General features: G+C 60.6%; 1 protein-coding gene across 6 annotated transcripts in view; it reads right to left on the bottom strand.

The window, feature by feature from the left end:
- The window catches only part of COLEC11 (collectin subfamily member 11), a 29,159-nt gene extending 5,757 nt beyond the window's left edge, over positions 1–23,402 (bottom strand). For 2 of the 6 annotated variants that reach the window (XM_055327449.1, XM_055327450.1), the window contains exons 1-4: positions 23,292–23,402; positions 19,422–19,565; positions 14,767–14,838; positions 1,495–1,566 (exon numbers count right to left, since the gene is read on the bottom strand). In XM_055327449.1, coding sequence (XP_055183424.1) covers positions 1,495–1,566; positions 14,767–14,838; positions 19,422–19,539 — 262 coding nt within the window. In that variant the 5' untranslated portion in view covers positions 19,540–19,565; positions 23,292–23,402. The remainder of the gene's footprint in view (positions 1–1,494; positions 1,567–14,766; positions 14,839–19,421; positions 19,566–23,291) is intronic. The other 4 variants (XM_055327451.1, XM_055327452.1, XM_055327453.1 and 1 more) reach the window with 2 other exon arrangements.
- Positions 23,403–24,065: the final 663 nt, after the last annotated feature.

Genomic DNA, 24,065 nt, shown 5'->3' with positions numbered 1-24,065 from the left:
CGGGAAGCTGAGCGCGTGAGCTAAGCCAAACGAGGGGCTTGTGGGCACACTGTCCCCCGGCGAGACGCTGGCCTTCACCCCGAGCACGTGTCGTGTACGAAAAGCACACACGTCTCTACTTGGGCGCCAGCAGGCGCTGCGTTCTCACCGACAGCTAAGAGGTGGCAACGACCCAAATCCCCAGAGGCAGATGCATGGCCCAAGGACACGTGGTGTAGCCACGATTCAGCCTCAGGAAGGAAGGAAACGAACCGTGAACACGTGATGCCAAGTGGACTAAGTCAGACATCGGTGCATCCGTGGAACACGCAAACCCGTGGAGAGGCGGAAATCGGATGAGAGGGGGCCACGGCGGACGGAGGGGCCCAGAGACCCTGCTCCACCAGGACTCGGTCCCTCCTCGGGGAATGAGGCGTCCCGGAGACGGTGGTGCTGGCTGTACGTCACTGCAGGTGTGCTAATGCCCTGCCTTGTGCACTCGGACATAGTTAAAGTGGCCGCTTTCATGTGATGAGTATGTCACCACTATTTGTCAAAGCCTTTGTGCAGCACACCTGTCCCTCTTTGCACCCTGCAGGTCTAGGTGCTCTTTCCCTGGTGGGCTGTCCCAGCAGGTGCTCCCCACGGCTTTGCCAGGAGACACGCAGAGTTGGCCCGTCTCCATCATGCTCCTGGCCGAGGACCCGCTCCTGCCGGGGACGGGCTGCAGCTACGGGGAGGTGCGTGGCCACCAGTCAGGACAAACCGCCCCAACCCACTCACAGTTCACAGCCCCGGGAGAACCCTGGTACGGGCATGGAGCAGCCCACACCGCACCCCTCCCTGCCGCAGGTGCCGCCGCCCCCGCCCCCCAGGCCTTGGCCTCCTCATTAGCACCCCCAGGAGAGGTGGGGAGGCCTCCATGGGCCCACTCATTGTGAGCTCAGGGCCCCGGGGACTCCAGCACAGGACGCACCAGGGGCTCAGAGAGCATCTGCTCCCCGGGTGGCTCGGAGCATCCTCGTCCTCCCGGGCCTGGGCCTCCTGACCTGCCCACCCCTGCACGGCTGTGCCATCAGATGAGGCTGTGAGAGGGACCCACGCACCCGCGGGCGTCACTACAGGGCGGCTCTCACGCTGGCTGCTGCCTTCCTGGGCCCCGTTCTCACGGAGAGCCACCCCACAGTCTCAAGAAGTCACCAAAGCTGGAGGTGGACAGTGTTTCTGGAGCACGGCCCTCCCGTCACCCAAACGGGGCTCAGTGCTTCGTTCTCCGTCCGGGTGCCCTGTGAATCCTCTGGGACTGGGAGCGCTCGCCCCACCCCGGGGGGCGCACACCCCGCAGGTAACTCTGACCGATCCCAAATGCAAACCCTGGGACCGAACGTACCGTGTGCAAGGCACACAGAAATAAACAGGCACAGCCCCCAGGCAGGACGGCCAACCTGCAACCATTCGAGGGCGCCCGCGCCGTCCGCCTGGGAGGGAATGGGGCAAGAAGGGCGTCGCAAGTACCTTTAGAACCAATGGGACCAATTTTTCCATGGCGACCCACACTGCCCTTCTGTCCTTTGTCACCCATGTCTCCTGTAGAAAACAACAAGATCAAAGTTGGTTGGTGCACAGGTAATTCAGAACACCTCCTGCTCAACATGACCCACGCGCACACACGCGCACGCACGCACACACACGAGAGGAGACGGAGATGCACAGCTCTCGTCTTCGTCTCTTCCAGGTCACGGGAGTGATGGGCCCCGGGTTGGTTCTTGCTGATAGAGTTTCCGGAGGAAGGCACACCTCCCCCGGGAAGTCACACGCGCTGCGGAACGAGCACCAGCCCCGACCACAGCCACGGCCCCTCCTGCTCGGCAGCTGCATCGGTGCAGGGAGGTTGTCTGGCCTCCGTCCCGGCCCCAGACCACGTGGAGCAGGCCACAGTCCCGCCGACCGGCCCACAGGCTGCCCTCGGGAGCTGGAGGTGCACGGGTGGCTCCCGTCCCCGGGAAGAAGGGAAGAAGGGTGACAGAGGAGGGCCCGGGGAATGCTTCGTGACCCCCAGCAGGGCCTGGTTGCACAGCACCGTCAGAGCCTTCCGCGCGGCACTGAGGGTGACCACCCCGCTCTGCCCCGAGCCCCTCCCACGGTCGCATCACCACAGGCTGGCCCAGGGACCCATCCGCACGCCATGAGCCCACAGGACCGGCCTCGCTGACCGATGCACGGCGACCAAGACGGGCAGGTGTCGCCCATTCACGGGACAAATGGCGCCAGCAGAGGGGATTTTCTCGACGTGAAGGTTTTCTCCCACAATGTTCTTAAACACCTGGCATCCGCTCCCGCCCGTCGACGGTGGTCCCCGCAGACCGCAAACCGAGCCAGCAAATCCCAAGCAAATACACGCAGAACCCTCACGGTAAAGGGATCATGCAATCAGATTTAATTTAATGACCTTAAACTGAATAAAACTAAAAGCAATTTGGTGCAAGCAGCTGTGCAGGACAGAGGTGACCGGAAGGACTTTATGCTGCGTCCGGGCGAGGCTCAGCCCCGCTGACACCTGCTCACGCCTTAACGCTGCGGCCGGCCCCGCCGGGAGCTCCTGGATTGGCTATGTTGGCTACATCAGGGATGGACAGAGATGAGGGGACAGGGCACAGGCTTCGGGACCAGCCCCGGCTGACGAGGAAACACCCCCGTGACACACAAACAGCTGGCCTCACACTACCTTACCCACAAAGCACACTCGTGTCCATTGGCTACTTGGTCACAGACATGACCCCGCTGCACAGACAAGGCCCTCGGGCCTGGGTGCCTGTCGGGTCAAGCGCCCAGTGTACGGCAGGACCAGGACAGAGCCATGACCTGCTGCTCTGAGGCCCAGCGCCCCTCTCCAGGTGCCATGGTAGGCGGGGACGACAGGGAGACCGAGGCCAGATGGCCCAGCCGCAACAGAGGCACCTCAGGCCGCAGACCCTGTGGACGGCGTGCTGTGTGTGGTGCCGGGGACATCGGGGGTTGGACACCCGTAACAGGTGTGAGAAGTGTCGGAACAAGAGAGGCGCCATGGGGAAGCCCTGGCGAGGGATCCAGGACCCAGCTGGGGTGGGGGAAGGCGACCTGGGGGCTGAGGCACAAACGGCCAGGTGGGGAGTTAGGAGAGAGACAAGACGGGGTTCAGGCTGGACACGCATCTGGTAACAAGAGGGGCTGGAAGGGGGCGAGGACATGCGGCCAGGGGAGCAGGGGGGCTGCAGGTGCACTGCAGCCGTGTCGGGGGTGGGGAACGTAAGGCTTGAAGTAAAGCCTCGTCTGGGAAGGGGTTGGCAGCGGCGATGGTGGGGAGGCGCCGGGGCACGCAGGGGCAGGGGAGGGGACCAGGAAGTGGGCGTTCCCGTGGGGACCCCCAGCAGGAGGGTCCAGCAGGGCCTCAGGCCAGCGAGGCGGGGGTAACTGAAAACACAGGCGGTCTGGAGGTCACCCTGCAGAAGGTGGGGGCGCCCATGGGGTGGGAGCTGCGCCCTGACACGGGTGGGACGTGGCGAGCATGAGGCCCTGGACAGAGCAGGGCCATCAGTTGAGCGCTGCAGAGAAGCCTTGGGACGAGGACAGGCGCAGGCCTCCGGGGACGAGGTCACGGGGCCCCCAGGCGGGGTCGGGGGCCCAGTGGGGAGAGTCGGGGCAGCGGGTAGGGAGCGGCGGGGGGCGGGGGCGGCTCCCCAGGGGGAGGGGGTCCGCGCGGGGGCAGCGCTGCGAGCTGACTGTCCATGCTCCTCTGTGTCCCTCCGGCTACCAACCCTGAGTCACTGCCAAGGAGCATGCTCCAGGCTCCCGCCTGGCCCTTCCTGCCCTCGGGGTCCCCGGGACAGGTGCGCCCGCATCAAGCCCACGGTGAGCCGCCAGGGCCGCCAGAGGGAAACGTAACAGAACGGTTTCCATCGGCGGTCACCCTGCTCCCGACGGTGCGGCCATCGCCGCCAAGTGTGGGCGTGTGGGGCGACAGGCCAAGGAGTCACCGTCGCGGAAGGACGCCAAACGCCACCCTGACGCTGTGCTGAAGGAGGAGCAGGGGCTCTGCCGCCAGGCCAGCGGATCGGGCTGCCCCCAGCCCTGCGCTGTGTCCCCGCCGCCGTCTGGAACGTCCCCGGGGGCCCTCGCCTCCCACGCGGCCCTCCCGCCCTGCCCCCCAGGGCTGAGGCCCTGACCCCTGCAACAGGAGCGGCAGGTGACCGGGGCTCCACGCAGTCAGGAGGTGGCGGGGACGGGCGCACCTGCAGGAAGGGAGACACCAGAGCTGGCTGCCTCCCGTCATGGGGACGTCGGTCCTGTCCGGCCAGGGCGAGGCTGTCGCCAGAGCCCGAGCAGCGGCAGCCGGATCCCAGACCTCGACCTCCGACCCGGGACAAACACACGTGCTGTTCCTGCCGCCCGGCGTGCAGTGCTCGGCGAAGGCAGCGCGGCCGACTGAGTCACCTCTGTTGTCCCGACCTGGGGCCCTCGGGCCCACGCGTGTGGTCAGAGCATCAGAGGTGAGGACGGTGCTCCCGCTCAGCCCCTTGCAAAGAGCATCCTGCAGCAAAACTCTCCGCGCCTGCACCCTTCCGAGGCCGCGGGGCCACCGTCCTCCCTAAGCTCCTTGCTCCCAACCCTCCTGGGCCATCTCTGCGTCACATGCCCAACGCCAACGCCGATTCACGGGTGTTGCTGCGCCTGTGGCCCTTCCTTCCCTCCCCGGCGGGTACTGAGCCCTGCACCTGCCTTGGGAGAAGCATGGGGCCCGGGCCTCCTGGGGAAAACCCGACGCCTCACGGGGCAGGTGTCATAGGCGGTCCCTGAGCCCCCACCAGGCTCCCACTGCGCCGGCACCCTGCTCTCAGCCACCCCCGGGCACCCGGAGGGTAAACCTCCATGTGTAAGCAGCCCCACGAGGGGACACTTGCTGCCCCACGAGAGCCGGGAAGTCAGAGCGGCCAAGCGGCCCACCTGAGGCACGCAGCGCACTGGTGAAGGCTGCCTTCGGTGGCTCAGGGTGTGGGCCCCGCTGTCAGGCCGCTGGGAGCCCGGCCCTAGTCCTTCACCCGGGCACCTGGGACACTTTACGGCCGCTCCCAGGGGTGAGCACCAGAGCGGTGTCCAGCGCCCATGTCGCCGAGCACCTGGTAGCGTCTGCTTCACCCGGACTGAGGCCTCCGTCGGTGTCCAGGGCTCCAAACCCCAGAGCCGGGCTGACCACTTGTGGGAACACCAATGCCCCCCGGGCTGTGCCGTGGCTCAGGCCCTTGGCCAGTGGGGAGGAGCCACCAGCACCCCCCTTTGCCTTCGCCAGCGGCCCCTCTCCCCCTAGACAGTGGCCTCTTCCACTGGGCCCCCCCCAGGCCCTGAGGCACCAGAGGACCTGCTCGTGCCACACGCCCAGCGGCCTTACGGGAGCACCAGCATGGGGAGGGGCCAGGCACTGGGGCCAGCGGGCCTGGAGGGGGTCAGAGACCCCAGCCCGCCGCGCACATGCTCCCACCCCAGGGCAGAGCCGCTACCCCAGCAGGCTGGGAAGAGCTGCCATTCGCTGGTGCTGGGCAGAGAGCACACTGACACATGCATGCACGCACATGCGTGCACACGCCATACATGCTAACACACATGCATCTATAAACCCTTCATGAAAAATTGCTGGGGAAGCTGTGATTTTTCACAGGTCCCTGTGTGAACACACACGTGTGTGCAAACATGCCTGCACCTGTTCAAACACATGTACACACACAACTACACACAAGTAGACACACACACACCCCTTATGCTCGTGCGTGTGCACACAGGCCACCCGAGGTTGTACAGCTGGTGAGCACCAGCTGGGTTTGAGCACAGACCACCAGGGCACCCAGGAGGCCCCCCGGCACCCCTCACGCTCACCCCCTGCCAGCACCCCTGCACACTGACCTATTGCTCCCAGTAGGAACATTCTACCTCTTGGGTGTGTTGGGGAAGGAGAGGTGAGAACCATTAAAATCCGCTGAGACTGTCAACACATTCTCTGCAGCAATCCCAGGTGGTTTGCGTGGCTGACCTCTTCTCACCCACAGACATTTCTTGGGAAGCAGCCCGTGGGTAGAAAAGGATCGTGGTTATAAACCCAGAGGCTCCCAGAGGAGCGCAGATTAGAACAAGGGCTCTACTGCCGCCTTCCTGCTCCCAGGAAGGTTTTCTTGCTCCCCCAAATGACAAGAAGCTTTTTGCAAAAAGCAAATAAATGTCCCTCCCTTGGTTGTAGGAGATGATTGGAAATGCAGCAGAGACACTTAGATCCCGTCCCCTCGAGTTTGAAGAGCTCCGTGCAGAGCTCCCCAGGGAGCTGGGGCTGATGCAAGGCCCCTTCCTCCTCCCGTCCCACTAATGAGAGGTGTGCGAGAGCCGTCTGTCCTCTAGACACACACAAGGAACGAAAGAACTGGAGCAGCTCGCAGCAGGCACGTAATTCTTATTAATTTTAATGAAGATCTCATGCAGTCCTTTGAAGTGGAGACGGGGCAAATAGAGCACTCAGAATTCAGCTTCCCCAGCGATTTTTCATGAAGGGTAACGGGCACGGTGCAGAGCCCAGAAAGCCTGTACCTGACGTAGGGTCACCCTCCACCTGCCAGGAGAGTCCCCAGCTCCTCAGACAGGTGGCCCAGGCGCCTCCCTAATCCTGTCTTAGCAGCTCATCTGGGAATGAGGGGCCTTGAAAACCGTGGTGACACAGGTCGCAGGCCGTGTCAGCAAAGCCAGTTCTGTACTGTTGCCACAGAGCTGTGCACACTCGGCATGGGGGAAGTCTTCTCCTTTCAATAAAGGACACAGGACAGCAGGCGGTTTCTGCAGACCCTTCAGCCTGCCTCTGTTATTTCAGAAAACGCATCCATCAGCTTGCCCGCACTTTCTTTTGAGTTCCCCGGCAGGGGGCTGCTCCGAGTGCTGGCCTGAGATCCCCCAACACGGGGCAAGTCAGCCAAGGAGCCATCCCTCCTGCAGCCCAGCCCCACTTGGACGCAGCTGCATTTGGGGGAAGCTAAGAGGAGCAGAGCAGCCGCAGGGGAGGGCGTGCATGTGCAGGTGTAGGTGCAGCTGCAGGGGAGGGCATGCAGGTGCAGGTGTAGGTGCAGCCAGGGGGAAGGGCGTGCAGGTACAGGTGCAGCCACGGGGGAGGGCATGCAGGTGCAGGTGTAGGTGCAGCCACGGGGCAGGGCATGTAGGTGCAGGTGCAGCCGCAGGGGAAGGAGTGCAGGTGCAGGTGTAGGTGTAGCCATGGGGGAGGGCGTGCAGGTGCAGGTGTAGGTGCAGCCACGGGGGATGAAGTGCAGGTGCAGGTGTAGGTGCAGCCACAGGGGAGGGTGTGTAGGTGCAGGTGTAGGCCCAGCCACGGGGGAGGGCGTGCAGGTGCAGGTGCAGGTGTAGGTGCAGCTGCAGGGGAGGGCGTGCAGGTGCATGTGAAGGTGTAGGTGCAGCCACAGGGAAGGGCATGCAGATGCTCAGGACCCACCCGCAGCACACGTCCCAGGGCAGCATCATGAGCAGCACCTCCAGGGCAGCTGCCGACCGATGCCCGCCTCTCAGCCGCCCTCCGAACCCAAGCTGCATTTCAACGAGTTCCCAGCTGGTTCCGCGTGCACCACAGTTTGAGAAGCATCGGCGAAGCTAAGCCTCATGGTCAGCAAACTGCAGACAGCCCAGCTTAGCGTGGCCGGAGCCTTGGCCGCGGACCTGTCCTCTACCACCCGGGGCGGGGACACGTGTACGCACCCCGGGACCCTCAGCACGGTGGCCAGGGTCACCAGAGACCTGAAGACAGTCAAAGATACTGAATTTCAAGATATTTTTCAATTGATCAAGGACCTTCCATGTCCCACATCTCACATGAGGCCCTGGAGTCACCAAGATGGAAGTGAGTGGGCCCCACTCACTGCCCCACTGGCCGTGACCTTGCATGGAGCCCAGTGAATAAAGAAACAGGCCTGGGGTCCTGGGGTGCCCACCACATGCCTGTCAGGAGTTGCCATAAAGGGCCAGTCACTAGCCGGGCCACCTCCCAGGATCCCAGGAGAGTTGTCCCTCGACCCTCAGTGTCAGGGACAGTTCATGAGTCTAAGCAGTTGATGTGTTTTCTGGGATGGATTCGGAGTCCCGTGGTCTTCTTGCCCTGCAAAGCCCTAAGAGTAGGTGTCGGGGCAGGGGGGTCCATGATGCCCGTGAGCCCCCAGGACCTGCTCTGCCTGCATGTGCTCCCCAGTACGTACACTTGCACTGCTTCACGAGGAAAATAATGCGCTTAAGAACCACTGGTGTGAGTGGCTGCGTCTTCCTCTGGCACCGCTGTGAGGGCTCCAGCTACCTTTGCAGATCACCCCGCCACATGCACAGAGCCTCACAGCATGAATCGCATTTGAATAACCTCACTTATATATACATCTAATATTTTTCCTTGCCCAAAATTTTCTACCTTAGCTGGAACATAATATATTGTCTTTTAAACAGAGCATGAAAAATAAAAAAGAATGGGGAGAAGGGGAGGGAGAGCAATTAGCTGTGGAGGCAAAAGGCAAGGGACGTGCCCACTGGAAGCCAACAGCAAGGTGGGGTGCCAGGAGGAAGCACCGCCCCCACCCCCAGTGAGAGCCCCTGGGACCCAGAGAACAGGATGAGACCCAGAGAACAGGGCACCCTGGGCCAGCTCCCACCCGGGGTCTGGGTGAGCAGTGGGCGGTAGGCAGGGAGCTAGTGGATGACAAGGGACCATCCCCACGTCCAGCAGCCCATGAAGAAGGAGCTGTCTCACTGGGAGGAGCAGCAGGCCCCGTATCAGCAGCTCCTGCTGCCTCTTGCCTGCCCTGGAGGTGAGTTTGTCCAAGATGTGAAGGAGGGACTGAGGGAGAGGCAGGATTTGGGACCACAGATCCATCCAGAGGGGAGGAAGCCCTGCTCTGCGGCATTTATGCAAAATGACTCACAGACACCCAAGGAAGGGCCCCACCCTGCAGTGATGAACAGAGAGAAGGGTTGGGCATCACCCAGAGAACGTGCCAGAAGGACAGGAGGCTCAGGGGTGTTGCCAGAACTCACACAACTCAAATGAAATGAAAAATGTAGGGTTGGAAGAAGCTGAGGACAGGACACGACATGTGATCATTTTTGCGGCTGTCAGTCGAGACGCCGGAGGGAGGCTCTGGGCCCCCGAACAGCCACCGTGACACTGTGCCCAAGCGGGAGCACCCCTGCCCGTGGCCCAGGCTCGGGAGGGGAAGGCACAGTCAGATGACAACCGAGGAAGGCTTCAGAGCAGAGTCATGGGGGCGAAGCGAGTGCTGGTGTCGGGGCTACCAGGGGTCTGCAAGACCCCGGCCTCCCCTCCCCAGTGAGTCTGCGGGGCCTGTGATCCTGCCCTACTGTGCCCCTGGGAGCCCAGCAGGCCCCACCTCGCCCAGCCGCCGCTGCCTGAACAGGTGCAGTGACATGTGTTGGGGCCCCCCGCCCGCCGTGGCCGCCACCCTGCCCTCTGTTCTCCCCACAGACGGGCGTGCGTCCCAGGAGCCATCAGCAGGGAGAGGACAGGCACCCAGCATCACTGTGGCAGGTGGGGGGGGCTGAGGGGGCAGGGTGTCCCACGGCAGGAAGGTCCTTGATGGGACACTAGACACAGAGGAGGGGTCCCCCTCCCGCCCCGCAGGACAAACCAGAGTGTGGAAAAGCCCACAGAGACCAAGGCCGGTGAGCAATTCTGAAAACAGAGCAGTCCCGAAATATCTGCAGGGCGTTCCTCACACTGATTATACGCCAGCCAGAGAAGAAACAGGAGCTGTAGTCTTCCAACAATTCCATAGAGTATCACTGGTAGGAACAACCATCGCAAAATAAAACTGACTCGGGCTGAAACGGGAGCCCAGCGGGGTCCGCGGAGGCCACGGGAGCTGAGGCCATCCTTCCTGGGAGCTTTCCTGCCGGGGGGCGGGGGGTGACACTTCCGAGGTGGCCCACAGCTCTGCACAGCCAGCGGGACCCCGAGCCCAGCGTCAGCGTGTGGGGCGTCCGTGCCTCCGGTTATAAATACGTGCTGACATCGAAAATTAGCACATGCCCTTGCCGAGAATACCAAAAACACAGGAGTGAGACAGAAAACTTTACATGCCTATAATCCTACAGCCCAGAAATACCTACTACTAATATTTTGGTTTCTTTTCCATCCCTTCTCTGTGTCTCTTTGTGAATATTTTAATGAGTCACGTGTCTGTTCTTGTATCCCGTTTTATCCTCTTCCATGTGTCACGCTATGGCCGATCTTCTTAAAAATCACCCAAAAAAGGATACTTCCTACATTTCTGCATAACTGCTGCCACTACTCAGTCATCCAAACACACGCGCTTGGGTTGCCGTGTTCTCCGTAATCTGCACTTCGCGAAACCCCAAGCCAAAGCTGCTCATTCGTCAGCGGCGGTGCCAGAGCCCTGACGGCCCCAACGCTCGCTGACGCGGGGCCTGGCGTGTCCAGGGAGTCGCACCGGGCGACCTGGCCACTGCTGGCCTGGGGCTGCGAACAGCAGGGGCCAGGCCGGTCTCTCGCACCCTAGCCCCACGGAGGCCTCCACACTAGAACAGGCCCTCGGCGCTGGGATTTTAAGTTACTAGTGGATATTGGGCATCCATTTATCTTTTTTTTTTAAGATCTGTTTATTTATTTATTCATGATAGACAGAGAGAGAGAGAGAGGCAGAGACACAGGAGGAGGGAGAAGCAGGCTCCATGCCAGGAGCCCGAGGTGGGACTCCATCCTGGGACCCAGGATCATGCCCTGGGCCAAAGGCAGGCCCCAAACTGCTGAGCCATCCAGGGATCCCCTTGGGCATCCATTTAAAGTGGCTTCACAGCATGAAAAATGGTTACATTGAAATTTGACATTAAATTTAAGAAATAAGATGCAAATTTATGTGAACAATACAATTAGAACAAAGCAGGGGGGAAAGGCACCAAAAAGGAAATATACTAAATTAAGTGGCAATCTCTGGATGATTTTATTGTGGATGATTTTCTCACCACTTCAGGTATATATAAACTTTTATCACAAGCGTATGTTGGAAAAATTTGAAGCAAGGCAGTTGCTTAATGAAGGTAGGACTTTACTGCCACTTGCTTGCTGAGCTCAAACATCGCTACTTTGAAAAAACACCGATGAAATATGATCGTGAAATGAATTTGTGACTGTCTGGAGGAGGGGGGCTATCCACTTCCTGACTGCAAAGTATAAAATCACCCACACAGAAAAGTAGAGGAACATCCCCTTTTACCGTTGTGCAAATTTCATAATTAGTTCAGTAATAAAATAAGACAATATATCACAGCACTTCCCACTTTCATAAGAAGGATAATAATAAGATAGAAACTGCAAGCACTAATTAGTTCTGAGATACTTTTACTTATCCCAACCCAAGGACTTTGTGAAGCAGTTCCAGCACCGCAGATGGGAAGACGGACCCCACGGAGTAAGCAGACCGCAGAGCCCGCCCCGCCGGCCCCGGTCAGCCCTTCCCTGAGTCAGCTTGGCTGGCTTCTACCCAACAGCCACTACCTCGTTGTTTCTCGCAGGGGCCCCAGGAGCAGAGCCCCCGCCTCACTCCCTCCTGCATTTGCTCAGCACACGGATGGAGAGTGTTCCTGAAAACACGGGAAGATTGTTTTTAGCGGGAAGTACACGGACCAACGTAAGAATGAATGTGCAGATAGCCTTTTTAAAGTTCCTAATTCCACTTCTGGCAACTTAACTAAGGAACTATTCAGAGACACGCACAGAAAATATAAGTACGAAACTATCTTACATATCAAGAAGAAAAAGAACCCATAAGGATTTTTTTTAAGATAGAAAAAGACAACCAAAAAAGAAGGAGGAGGAGGAGGAGATGGAAGAGGAGGACGTGGTGGAGGAGGAGGTGGAGGTGGTGGAGGAGGAGGAGAAGATGGAAGAGGAGGAGGTGGTGGTGGAGGAGGATGAGGAGGAGGAGGATGAGGTGGTGGAGGAGGAGGAGATGGTGGTGGAGGAGGAGGAGAAGATGGAAGAGGAGGAGGTGGTGGTGGAGGAGGAGGAGGAGGAGGAGGTGGTAGAGGAGGAGGAGGTGGTGGTGTAGGAGGATGAGGAGGAGGAGGAGGAGGTGGTGGAGGAGGAGGTGGAGGTTGTGGAGGAGGAGGAGAAGATGGAAGAGGAGGAGGTGGTGGTGGTGGAGGAGGAGGAGGAGGAGGAGGAGGAGGAGGTGGTAGAGGAGGAGGAGGTGGTGGTGGAGGAGGATGAGGAGGAGGAGGATGAGGTGGTGGAGGAGGAGGAGATGGTGGTGGAAGAGGAGGAGAAGATGGAAGAGGAGGAGGTGGTGGAGGAGGAGGTGGAGGTTGTGGAGGAGGAGGAGAAGATGGAAGAGGAGGAGGTGGTGGTGGTGGAGGAGGAGGAGGAGGAGGAGGAGGAGGAGGTGGTAGAGGAGGAGGAGGTGGTGGTGGAGGAGGATGAGGAGGAGGAGGATGAGGTGGTGGAGGAGGAGGAGATGGTGGTGGAAGAGGAGGAGAAGATGGAAGAGGAGGAGGTGGTGGTGGAGGAGGAGGAGGAGGAGGAGGAGGAGGAGGTGGTAGAGGAGGAGGAGGTGGTGGTGTAGGAGGATGAGGAGGAGGAGGAGGAGGTGGTGGAGGAGGAGGAGATGGTGGTGGAGGAGGAGGAGAAGATGGAAGAGGAGGAGAAGATGGAAGAGGAGGAGGTGGTGGAGGAGGAGGTGGAGGTTGTGGAGGAGGAGGAGAAGATGGAAGAGAAGGAGGTGGTGGTGGTGGTGGAGGAGGAGGAGGAGGAGGAGGAGGAGGAGGTGGTGGTAGAGGAGGAGGAGGTGGTGGTGGAGGAGGATGAGGAGGAGGAGGATGAGGTGGTGGAGGAGGAGGAGATGGTGGTGGAAGAGGAGGAGAAGATGGAAGAGGAGGAGGTGGTGGTGGAGGAGGTGGAGGTTGTGGAGGAGGTGGTGGAGGAGGAGGTGGTAGAGGAGGAGAAGGAGGTGGAGGAGGAGGTGGTGGAGGAGAAAGAGTAGGAGGAGGTGGAGGAGGAGGAGGAGGAGAAAGAGAAGAAGCAAAGGACAGAAAAGGAACTCAAATGACCCTGAATGCCCGACAGTGACTGTCCTGCGGTGGTCCCGAGAGCATTGAGGTCAGCCCTCCGGCGCCACGTCACTGCCCCCGGCCTGGCAGCTGCCCTAAGTCCCCAAGTCCTGTGTCTCCACCTCCAGGGGCCACATCCACCCGCATCTGCAGCGCCCCCGCGCGTGTTCTGGCACCTACGCTGCCCGGCACTTACCCTGCCGGTTAACGATGCGGGGGGGCCCCTGTCCCGGGATAGGAGAGCAGTGGACGCTCCCCACGGAGCAGCAGGACCGCACGAGGATGAGGGACACATGTCTTGCTCCCGCAGGATGATCCCCGGGGCGGACTGTCGTGTGAACCAGGGCGACAGGCCCATCCGGACGCGGTGCAGGAGGTCGTACCCAAGGGCGGGGAGGACCGCAGCCTGCCTGCTGATGCATGAGCCACCCCCGTAAAGAGTAGTGCACCCCACAGAGGAGGGCGGTGGGTGGGGCGGGTCCCAGGGAGCTGGGGCCGGGAGGGGAGCACCCACTCGAGCTGTTTCTATATCCGGCGAACTTTGAGCTAGGAGGAGAGTTTGTTGAAATTTTTAATTGATCTTTTTGTGAGTAAAGAGGAAAACAAGAACTAAATGTCACGGGGGCGAGCGGAGGGTGGCAAGAGAAATGCCCTGGGCCCGAGAGGGGACAAGCGGTCCCCGTGCGCACAGTCCGACCTGTCGCTCGGACGTCAGAGGAGAAGGTCCGTACTTGGATCTCCAGGAGGTGACAAAACAGCGCGTGGGCCTGGATATCTACGCTCCGTGGCCTCTCCATGCGCTGTCACAGTGACTGGACACTGGAGACTCGCTCTCGGGCCTTAGGGGTGGGCCGGGGCCAGTCGGAGGGCGGCGGCGTGACGAGGGGCGCAGACTGCGGACGCTGACCGAGCGCCTCAACGTCCACTGCACGGCCCCGTGGCCTGTACAGTCTCTTTCCGTGGGACCCCGCGCCCCCGGGCAGATGGAGAAATGCGCTTTTATGGAGAAGGAAACGGATTCAGCACATAGGGTCTGGGACCACAGGTGCCCCCAGCACCATGTCACCCCACACCCCACCGACTCCACCCACCCGGTCCTTTGCACGCCTCCTTGTCTGCTTGCACACCTGCTTATCTATTTATACGCCTCCGTCACTGCTTGCATGCCTCAACTGCTCGCACACCCCCATCAATTTTTGCACATCACTGTGCACTCGCACACCCCCATCACTGCTCGCACGCCTCCTCAACTGCTTGCACACGCCCACGACGTTAGGCACACCTCCAACACTGTCTGCACCTCTCCATAATTGCGCCACCCCTCCAGACTTTCTTGCACACCCTCTCAATTGCACGTATAGGTAACGCTCACAAATGACCCCCGTGCTGCAGGTGAGGCTGCAGAGGGTCTGGGCCGGTTTGCATGCACGTGACCACCCCGCTACGTGCCGCTCCCAGGACGCGGGGGGCTTCCTGGAGGGCGAGGCGCCCTCTCTGCGCCCTGGCTCACGACACGGTGTCAGATTCCTCTCGGATCCCCGCACCCCCCCCCACCTGTGGACCTGCGGGAGCCGGAGCACCGGCTGTGCCTCTTGGGCAGAAGGCGGAGGGGCTGAGAAGAGCCGGGTGGCGGGGCCGAGGGGCGGCAGGTACCTTTCTCTCCCGTGGGGCCGACTCTTCCAGGCCGTCCGGGCGCGCCTTTGTCTCCCTTCTCTCCGGCATCCCCTGTGGAAGAAGTCAGCGCGTTTAGGAGCTCCTCTGAGCCCGGATCCAGTGCGATGTGTGGAGGAGCCGCAGCAGGCCAGCCGGGCCCGGAGATCTCCTGTCTCCTCCTGACCGCTCCCGTCCCCAGGCGCTTCCGGGCCTCTTCCCACCTCCATCACCGAGGGCTCCGGGGCTTCCTGCCCAAATCTGCATCGGGACTCTGATTCCGGGCCCTCCTCACCCCTCCAGGGACAAGGTGTCCCTCCAGTGATCCCTGTGGGCTAGCTTGCCCGCTGGCGCACAGCGCTCCCTGAAACCCCCCCTGCCTGCCCTGCTGCCCCTCCGCCCTCACGGCAGCATGAGGAGAGCAGGGGTCTCGGGGATGCCCCATGGCCAGGTGTCCCCCTGGCCTCTCGCCCTGCATCTGGCTGATGCACCTGGGGGTATTAACAGGTGCTCACATCGGCATCCCCTGGTCCCCGCAGCACGCGCCACCCCCCCCCCACCTGCAGCACACGGAGCCACCGGACTCGGGTTCGCTGCCAGGTGTGTCCTCTCAGCCGAGCTGCACGCCCCCCAGGCTTTATCGCGCAGCCACCTGCTATTCCCAACCTGTTGCTTATCTCATTCAGAACTGAAACGGGGACTCGCGCTCCTTGTCTCCTGATAGCCCACACCTGGCACGCCACACCCTGCCCTGATGGCTTCCCCGGGGATGAGTCCCTCCTGCGACTTTCCCAGTTCTGGCCGACACACCGATTGTCCCGGACGGCAAGCCCTGGGCGTGGCAGTCACTCTGCCTCCCTCATCAGCAAAGCCTCCACCCGGCTCTGACGTATGACGGGCCCAGTCCCTGTCCTCCCCACGTTCTGTCCCAGGCGGGCCGCCCTGAGGCTCGTGCAGCTCTGGGGACCGTCCTCACTCGGCTCACACGGGACCGATGTTTGCACAACGTGGAGACACCGCGGAAGCAGGGCAGGGTGTGGCGGGGGCAGAGCCGGGAGGCCCGAGGGCAGACACCAAGGTCCCCCCACCCTCCCTGTCCCCCCAACTCGAACCCACACCAGAGCCGTCTTCCTAAAACACAGATCCGAGTACGTTACATCCCTTCTCAAAGCCACCAACAGGCGGAATGCGGTTGCAAATGACGTCCCGTCCTGAAAGCCGTCCTCCGTGGGTCTCCTCCTGGAGCCCAGGTGTTCACGGCCACCTCCTCACCTGAGTCTCCAGGTTGCTCCTCCTGGGCCCCTCGCCGCTGACTCTTGTCTCCAGCGACCAGGACCTTTTCCCCATCACAGGGCTCGTCCGCCTCCCCGCCGGGCCGCCCCCCGCCCCGCGAGAGCACACGGGGGCCCCCCCGCCCCGGTACGCGCAGCCCTGCCAACATCTAGGAACTTCAGCTCCCTGCGATCCTCCCCAGGTGCTCACACTTGGTGAGGCCTTCGCCGGCGTTGCAGATCCCCCAGTGAGATTCCCAAAACTGATGGTGGGGCCGAAGGAGGGGACAGTCCATAGAAACTGAAGTAAACAAAGTGAAAAGGCAAAGTGAGTGCCAACAAACCTAGAAGACCGGGCTGGCGAGTCACTGTCACCTTCCGGCCACCGCCCTGAAGGCTCCACCCGGCCTCCCTCCCGTCGGAGGGTGGGCTGACACGTGCTTAGCGCACATTCGTGGCCCTTAAATCTCTGGGTACTTCACCTTTCTTGAAAAAGGAAATTATTACAACAGCAATGCTTGGAGACACGTGGATAGCCCAGCGAGAAACACGAACGGAATGAGCTCGCCACGCACCACTCCTCTCCCTGAGGCAGGAAACAGGAAAACTACACCCTTAAAAACAGGACTTCCTAGGACTGTGACCTCACATGGCTTTTGTCTCTCTCAGATCATCAGAAAATCCCTCAAACACCGTGCTCTGCTCCCCAAGATTCTGCTTCACGGACGATCGGTCGTACTGGCCCGTGTGTCTCGGCCAGTCCTGGGGGGCAGGCGCCCCGAGCTCCGCCGTGGTCCCTGTGGCGGGAGCATCCAGAGAGCCTCCCTAGTGCCTGGGTGGTGTAAACGCCCCAGCCCCGAGGATGGGGTGCCCTGGGTCCTGGAAGACACCACGTGGGTGTTACTGGAAGGAACTTGGGCGGGTCCCTCACTGTTCGCACCCACACCCGGGGGGTGGGGGGCAGCGCGGGAGACCACAGGAGCCGTCGGTGGCAAGGTGCCTCCCGGGCCCGCTGTCTCCTAGTGAGCTGGGCCTCCTCCTTGGGGCCGAGCCCTATGTGTGCTTCTCAAGCACGAAGCTGCCTTGGAGCGCTGGTCGTAGTGGGCAGGGCCCGAGGGGGCTGTCGGCCGCGGGTCTCCGGGGACCTGCAGAGCGGTGGCCCTGCTGCAAGGACCCAGGACCGTATCGCCATAAGCCTCTCCCCCAGGACTTACACACGTTCCGTACTGTCTGCGCAGGGAGCCCGATGTCCTCTCCCACGCCCTCCCCTTTACCAGGTGTTGATTTGGGACCGATTAGCCGTACACAGTTGGAAGGGACGAGGCATTTCTCTAGCGGGAGTGGCTAACATCCACGAGTCCCGCTCATTCCCCCTCACTGACACCCGGCCCTCTCCTCCCTCAAGGAAGCGAAGGACGGTGGCCGGCGTTCACCCCTTGCTGCCTCCCTGCCGATCCCGTGAAGACCCACGGCACAAAGCTTTCTGCCTGGATGGCATCTGGGCTCATTCTCGACCCAACAGGGAAGACGCACGTCAGGTACTTGGTGCAGGTACTTGGATGTCTTTGCGGCCAGTTGAGGGAGGGCCGTGGATGCTCCTGGCTCTCCGGCACCTGCGTCCACAGGGACGTCACCCCATAGCAAGAGGGGAAGCGGCAAAGTCATGCCGCCGAGGAGAAGGTCCCCGGAGGCGTGTGTTAGGTCGCCTTGCTCCTGGGCCAGGAGGAGACCCCTGGTCCTCGCCCCAACCCCCCACACACAGAATGGGACGCAGTGAGGTGACGGGCAGGCTAATGACATCACCCCACAACGTGTCCGTGGATTTAACGTTTACCTTGAACACACGCAACTTTTACTTGTCAACCATACCTCAGCCAAGCTGGAGAGAACAACACACCCGATTGAAAGGACTTCAGGAAGCTTCTCAGGGTGCCTGGTGGCTCAGTCGGTTGAACGTCCGACTCTTGGTTTCGACTCAGGTCATGATCTCCGGCCTGAGCCCTGTGTCGGGCTCCACCCTCAGCACGGAGTCTGCTTGGGACTCTCTCCCTCTGTCTGCTCCTCCCCCCACCACGCTCCTTCTCTCTCTCTCTCTCTCTCAAATACATAAATAAACCTTAAAAAAAAAAAAAGGAAGTTTCACTACTGGAATTGTCCCACGGGTGTGGACAGACTACGGCCATCCAGACTAGGGGACAATACTGCTGATTTTTTTCATCGCAGGGTCTGGAATGCACCCCTGCAGCCCCGAAACATCCCACGTGGCTTCTGCATGACCTGGGGGCCCGTCCTGTTCACTTGCTGGAGGACAATGTCCTACACGGAGCAGGGTTCATAGAGGCCTCATCCTCTTCCAAGAAGCCCACTCCGGCCCGGCTCACTGAGGCCACCTGCCTGTCCTCCCCTGTCTGGAGCCTGCCCTCGCCGACCCCATCCGCCCTCACAAGGGCCTGGACCCCGGGGATGTCCAGCTCCGTCCTTGGTGGCGGTCATTCTCATCACGGGTCGATGGCCCCTAGATGTAAGTCTGCTTCCTCCAAGGTCTCCTTATGGAGAATGCCGACGGCATTACCGCAAAAGGCCCATTTGGCAGAGACCGGGCTCTGGGGCCGGGTCCTTGCAGTCGGAGCAGGAAGGGAGGGGCCGCATTTGGGGGCAGGGGAGGCAATCGGTGTGAGTCCCGAGCAGGACGCCCAAGCTTGCCAGCCCCCCGTGGGGCACCTGCCCTGTCCCTGTCTCAAGGCTTTTTAAATCCCTTTTGAACACAGGCCCACACTTTGATCTTGACCTGGGCCCCTGGACTTGTGGAGCTGGTCCTGCTTGGGAATCACAAGGTTTGGAATCTCTTGGGTGCGCTGCGGAGAAACCCGGGGAGATGCGGGGTGCTACTTGCCCGCCAGCTGGTGCCCACCCCACGTCTGGTCTGCAGAGCAAGCTCCACCTGGAGGTAAATCAGAGGCAAACCAACCACAGACAGCTTTTGGGTTTTTTTGTTTGTTTTTTAAAGAAAGAATTAAGAGCTCTCAGGAACGAGCGTAGGAGCCCTGACTTCACAGCTCTGTGACCCAATTTGGCAAACCGCTAAATGTCCTTCTCTGCAAAATGCGCCAGATGAGATCGTCTCATTCTGAAAGTCATTTGAGGCGGCGTGTGCGGTGCTTGGAACAAACGTCAGTGGCCCTTATGGGGTCCCTGTGGGCTGAGGCACAGACAAGCGGCTAGCTTCAGAATTACAGAACCCCTTGGCCAAAGGGAGTGTAGACATTACATAGTGCGGCCTTAATTTTGCAGATGGGGAAACTGAGGCACGCGGCGCTCAGACCCCGAGCTTTCAGCCGCACCAGCACTCGGGCCTCAGACACCCTCGGGAGGCCTGGTCCAGGTTACCTTTGAGTCCCGGGACGAGAATGTGCAGGGAGCAAGCGTCTTCCGCCGTCTGCTGAGGACGTCCCAGTGGAAGCAGCCACAGGAAGGCCAGGCCCATCAGAGCCAGGTCCCTCTTCATCACGAGCACCTGCGGGACAGTGGCTCCTGCATGAAGGAAGGGGACACAGTGGCGGGAGCTTAAAAACAGGGGCCAGGGCATGGGCAGCTGTCAGGGCCTGTCTGTCCCTCGTGGGCCCGCCTTCACCTCCCCTGCCCTGCCCTGCCACCACCCTGGGGCCTCCATCCTTATGGCAGCCACCAACCCTTGCCCCTGCTGCCCTGTGGCTGATACTCAGCACGCACGAAGGCCCGCGTGTGGGCCTGTGGAAGCTATGACCCTGCGCCCAGAACAGACGGGAGAGCCGCCCAGCTCCCCAGCACAGGCCAGGCCCCCGCGGCCCCGGGAGCCGTGCTCCGCGATCGCGTGTCTCCCGCAGCTTCCGAGCAGGACTGCGCGCAGGTGTGTCCGTAACAGAACGGTGTGCAGCGTGCTTGGCCTCGAGCTTCCCAAGGCACCGGGCCTGCGCGCCCCGTGCTGAGCCCCACCTGCTTCCCTCAGGGTTACGCTGCGGGGCTCACCCGTGTCGCCACGTACAGCCCTGGCTCGTCCATCCTGTCATTGAGCACCAGTCCCCAGTGGGAGTGCAACGGGGACAGAGCCAGAAGGCTCAGGAGGACACAGCTCCTCACAGGACACAGTCACCCCGGGGATGGGTGGCAGCCCCCAGAGACCCAGCACCTGAGACTTTGATGATCAAAGGTCAGCACATCACTCCCATCTCACAGGTCAGGGGACCAAAGATGAGGGAAACAGCATTACCCCACTGGTAGGTGGGAAGGTGGGGTTGGGCCTGGGCCCCCTGACGCACCTCACCTCTCCCTTTGGCTCCTGCCAGCCACTGGAGCACCGAGCACGAGCACCGAGCACTGAGCACCTCCTCACGTCATGAAGGCAGTGGGATTTTACACTGTGTTTGTTCACACTTGATAGAGAAAGGAGCCGCTATTTCCTACCAAACATGGACACGTGGATCTCCTCTCATTCCCGAAACTGCCTCGAGGGCCGGGCTTCTCACTGGAACGGTGGCTGGAGGCTGGACCCGGATGCCAGCACTCGGCCCACCCGCACCTGCACCCGCACCAGTGAGCCTCGCCATGGAGAGAGAAAAAGGGATGAGCTTTGGCCCTTTTGACCTTCCCCGGTCGCTGGGCTTTGTGTCCCGTGCTGGCAACTTGCTGTGGAAGCAGGTGACATGTGAGCGCACCTGCAGCTGGGAAAGCGCCGGGGGCCCCGCAGGGTGCTGGAATGGGTGGGTGAGCAGGAGTTCACACCAGCCACACCTGGAGCATCATGTTCTCCAGCTACGGGTTTTCATGTTCCGTGAGGGCTCTTCATGCCTAAGGCCCATGCGGGACTCCTGGGGCCAGTGCCTGGGACCCCAGCTGGTGTGGCTCACGGCCCTGCCATCCACCGGGGTCCTGGAATTCCTAACGGTCTCCGGACAGAGGAGCGGCCAGGCCTCTCGGCTAGTGTGTTCTAACTGTAGGGAACTTAGCTGCGGCCTGAGAAGCAAACGTTTGGGTTCTTTTCAGAATGTAGCTCTTTACAGTAATGATAATATAATGTAGGTCAATTGTATCTCAGTTTTGGGACGCCTGGGTGGCTCAGAAGTTGAGCATCTGCCTTCAGCTCAGGCTGCGACCCCGGGATCCCGGGATCGAGTTCCGCATCGGACACCCCGCATGGGGCCTGCTTCTCCCTCTGCCTGTGTCTCTGCCTCCCTCTGTGTGTCTCATGAATAAATAAATAAAGTCTTTTTTAAAAATTGCATCTCAGTTTTTTAAAAGTCACAATAAACATTTGATCCACCTACATTTGAGCTCAAGCCTGTGGATTCTTGCTTCTTGGTATTTGTGGATGCAAATGGGGCTTGGATTTTTTAAACATCTCTGGTGTCAAAAGCTGACATGGGAGTTTGCAGCTAGAAGGGGTGCGGCGAGGGGCGAACCCCTCCCTGCGGCCAGGGCCGCTCACCATCCCCGCATCTCCTGGTGAGCGCAGGCCAGGCCTGGGGGGAGCCCCTGCCTGGAGTCCTGGCTCTTCTCTGTCCTCCAGGGAGAGGAAGTCCGCTTGTAAACGGAGAAGCTACAGCCCCTCCAGGTCCTCTGTAAGAACCCTATCTCCATCTCCCAGCCAGAGACCAAGAGGTTCCCACCCTCCCTCCAGCGCAGGAAGCCAGAATTTCCCAGGGGAAATTCAGTTTGGAAAAATTAGTAGAAGCTCATCATAAGAATGAAATACTCTCTGTCTCTCAAATAAATAAAATCTTTAAAAAGAGAGAGAGAAAGAGAAAATGAAGTAGACAATTAAAAATAATGTGGCTTGAAAAAAATAAATAAAAAATAAAAATAATCTGGCTTGGGGCACCTGGGTGGCTCAGGGGTTGAGCATCTGCCTTCAGCTCACGTCATGATCCCAGGACCCTGAGTCCCACATCCGGCTCCCTGCGGCGGGGGGAGGGGGGGGTGGGGGTGGGTGCTGCTTCTCCCTCTGCCTGTGTCTCTGCCTCTCTGCCTCTTGTGATTAATAAAGAAAATCTTTTGAAAGAAAGAAGAAGAAAGGAAGAAAGGAAGAAAAGAAAGAAAGAAAGAAAGAAAGAAAGAAAGAAAGAAAGAAAGAAAAAGAAAGAAAGAGAAAGAAAGAAAGAAAGAAAGAAAAGAAAGAAAAGAAAGAAAGAAAGAAAAGAAAGAAAGAAAGAAAGAAAGAAAGAAAGAAAGAAAGAAAGAAAGAAAGAAAGAAAGAAAGAAAGAAAGAAAAGAAAAGAAAGGAAGGGAATGTGGCTTAATTTGCCAAACTTATAATCATAGGTTTTCACTGAGCACCTGCGGCAGGGCCCAGCACTTACAGCCGGAGAACCGGAGAACCGGAGAGCAGGAGCGCCGAGCTGGAAGCCCCAGGGAGCTCCGCCAGCGGCCGCCCGCCCGCCCAGGTGCTCCCTTCCCGGTGACAAGGGCTCTCCCCAGGGCGCACCCGGACGGCCCACACAAAGGAGGAAGAGGCCTTTCCCTAGAGGGAGCTTCCCGCAAACTGCCCGTCCTCTCAGGGGGCAGCCAGGTTTCTCAAGCCCGTGGATGAGCTGGACCCGCAGGGAAGGCCCCAGCTCGGCTCTGCCAGCAGGGATCGTGTCCCAGCAGATGGGAAGTCCGGTGGGGGCCGCGCGGGGCCTTCCCCGTGGGCGCTTTTAAATTCCTAAGTCCCCTCCTTCGGGGCTGGAGCGAGGGCCAGTTGTGAGCGCCCGCTGGGCTGGGAGGAAGGGACCCGTCCACCGGCTCTGGCCTCGGGGACTGCCGAGCCGCACACGTGGCCCGCCCTGCCGCTGAGCTGAGCCCGAAGGAGGTCCGGCCTCGGGTCCCCATCACGCGGTCCACGCGGCCCCACACACAGGTGGCAGGCACAGCCCGCTCCTGCTGCCCGGGGACGAGCCGCACGGCCACCTTCACACCTTTCACACGGGGGTTTGGGCAAATGCTGCGCCCCCTCGGAGCCCTCCCCGGGCCGTCGGGTAACGTGCAGCCCTCACGCCGGCCTGCGTCAGCCCGGGAAGTTCCCACCCGGAGCTCCTGAACTGATCAGACCTCGGAAGTCTAGTGCCAGGTTCCTTCGGCCGATTGCACCCTCCGGGGGGACCCGAGAACAGACCCCACGTGCGCCCTCCACCTGAGTCCTCGCCCTGGCCGCGTCTGGAACCTCCCGGCCCATCGTATCCCCTCAGACTGGCGGGGCCCCCCTGCTCCCCGAGGCGGCCAGGGCACCGGGCTGAGCGTCCCTACCTGCAGCGCACACCAGGCGGAGGGGGCGTCCTGACCGTCGGGGACCCACGGGGACACTGCGCCCCGGAGCCGCATGGCTGCTATTTAGGGAGGCCGCCGAGCCCCACGGGCGGCGAGCGTGGCCTGGGCTGTCAGGCTGCCCAGCAAATCAGCCTGGCGTCTGCTGCGTTATCTGCAAAGCGCTTCCTGTTTGAAATACATCCCCGGGCCTGCGGGAGGGCGGCGGGGGGTGTGGGAACCCTGAAGCAGCCGGGACGCCCTTGCAACTCTTCACCCCGAGCACCCCATCCCGACCCTGCTGTGGCTGTTCTGCTCTGCTCTTCTCCTTCTGAGAAAATAAGCATGAGGATGGTGGGAATTGAGGAAAGCGGGAGGAGCGGTCATCACCACCCCGTGTCACTTCAGACAGAAACACCTGTGGCTCACACGCTCCCCTCCACGCGCCCCGTGCGGGGTTCCAGTTCAAGGTGTTTGCTTCTCGTCCCCCACCTGTCGAGATCGAGCCCACGCGACGCCCAAACTCACTGCACCCCCAGGGTTTTGGGTCAACACAGCGTCTCTGTGGTGGGTGGATCTGGCTTCTCTGTAGCCTGGCTCCTGCCCGAGAAGGGGAGGGGGCCTATTTTTTTTTAGATTTTATTTATTTATTCATTAGAAACACAGAGATAGAGAGAGGCAGAGACACAGGAGGAGGGAGAAGCAGGCTCCATGCAGGGAGCCCGATGCAGGACTCGATCCCAGGACCCCAGGATCACGCCCTGGGCTGAAGGCGGC

The sequence above is a fragment of the Nyctereutes procyonoides genome, unplaced genomic scaffold (genome assembly GCF_905146905.1).
Source record: "Nyctereutes procyonoides isolate TBG_1078 unplaced genomic scaffold, NYPRO_anot_genome, whole genome shotgun sequence".
In the NCBI taxonomy this organism is placed as follows: domain Eukaryota; kingdom Metazoa; phylum Chordata; class Mammalia; order Carnivora; family Canidae; genus Nyctereutes; species Nyctereutes procyonoides.
Note: the sequence above shows the minus strand (reverse complement) of the source record. Positions and strands in the feature narration are given on the sequence as shown.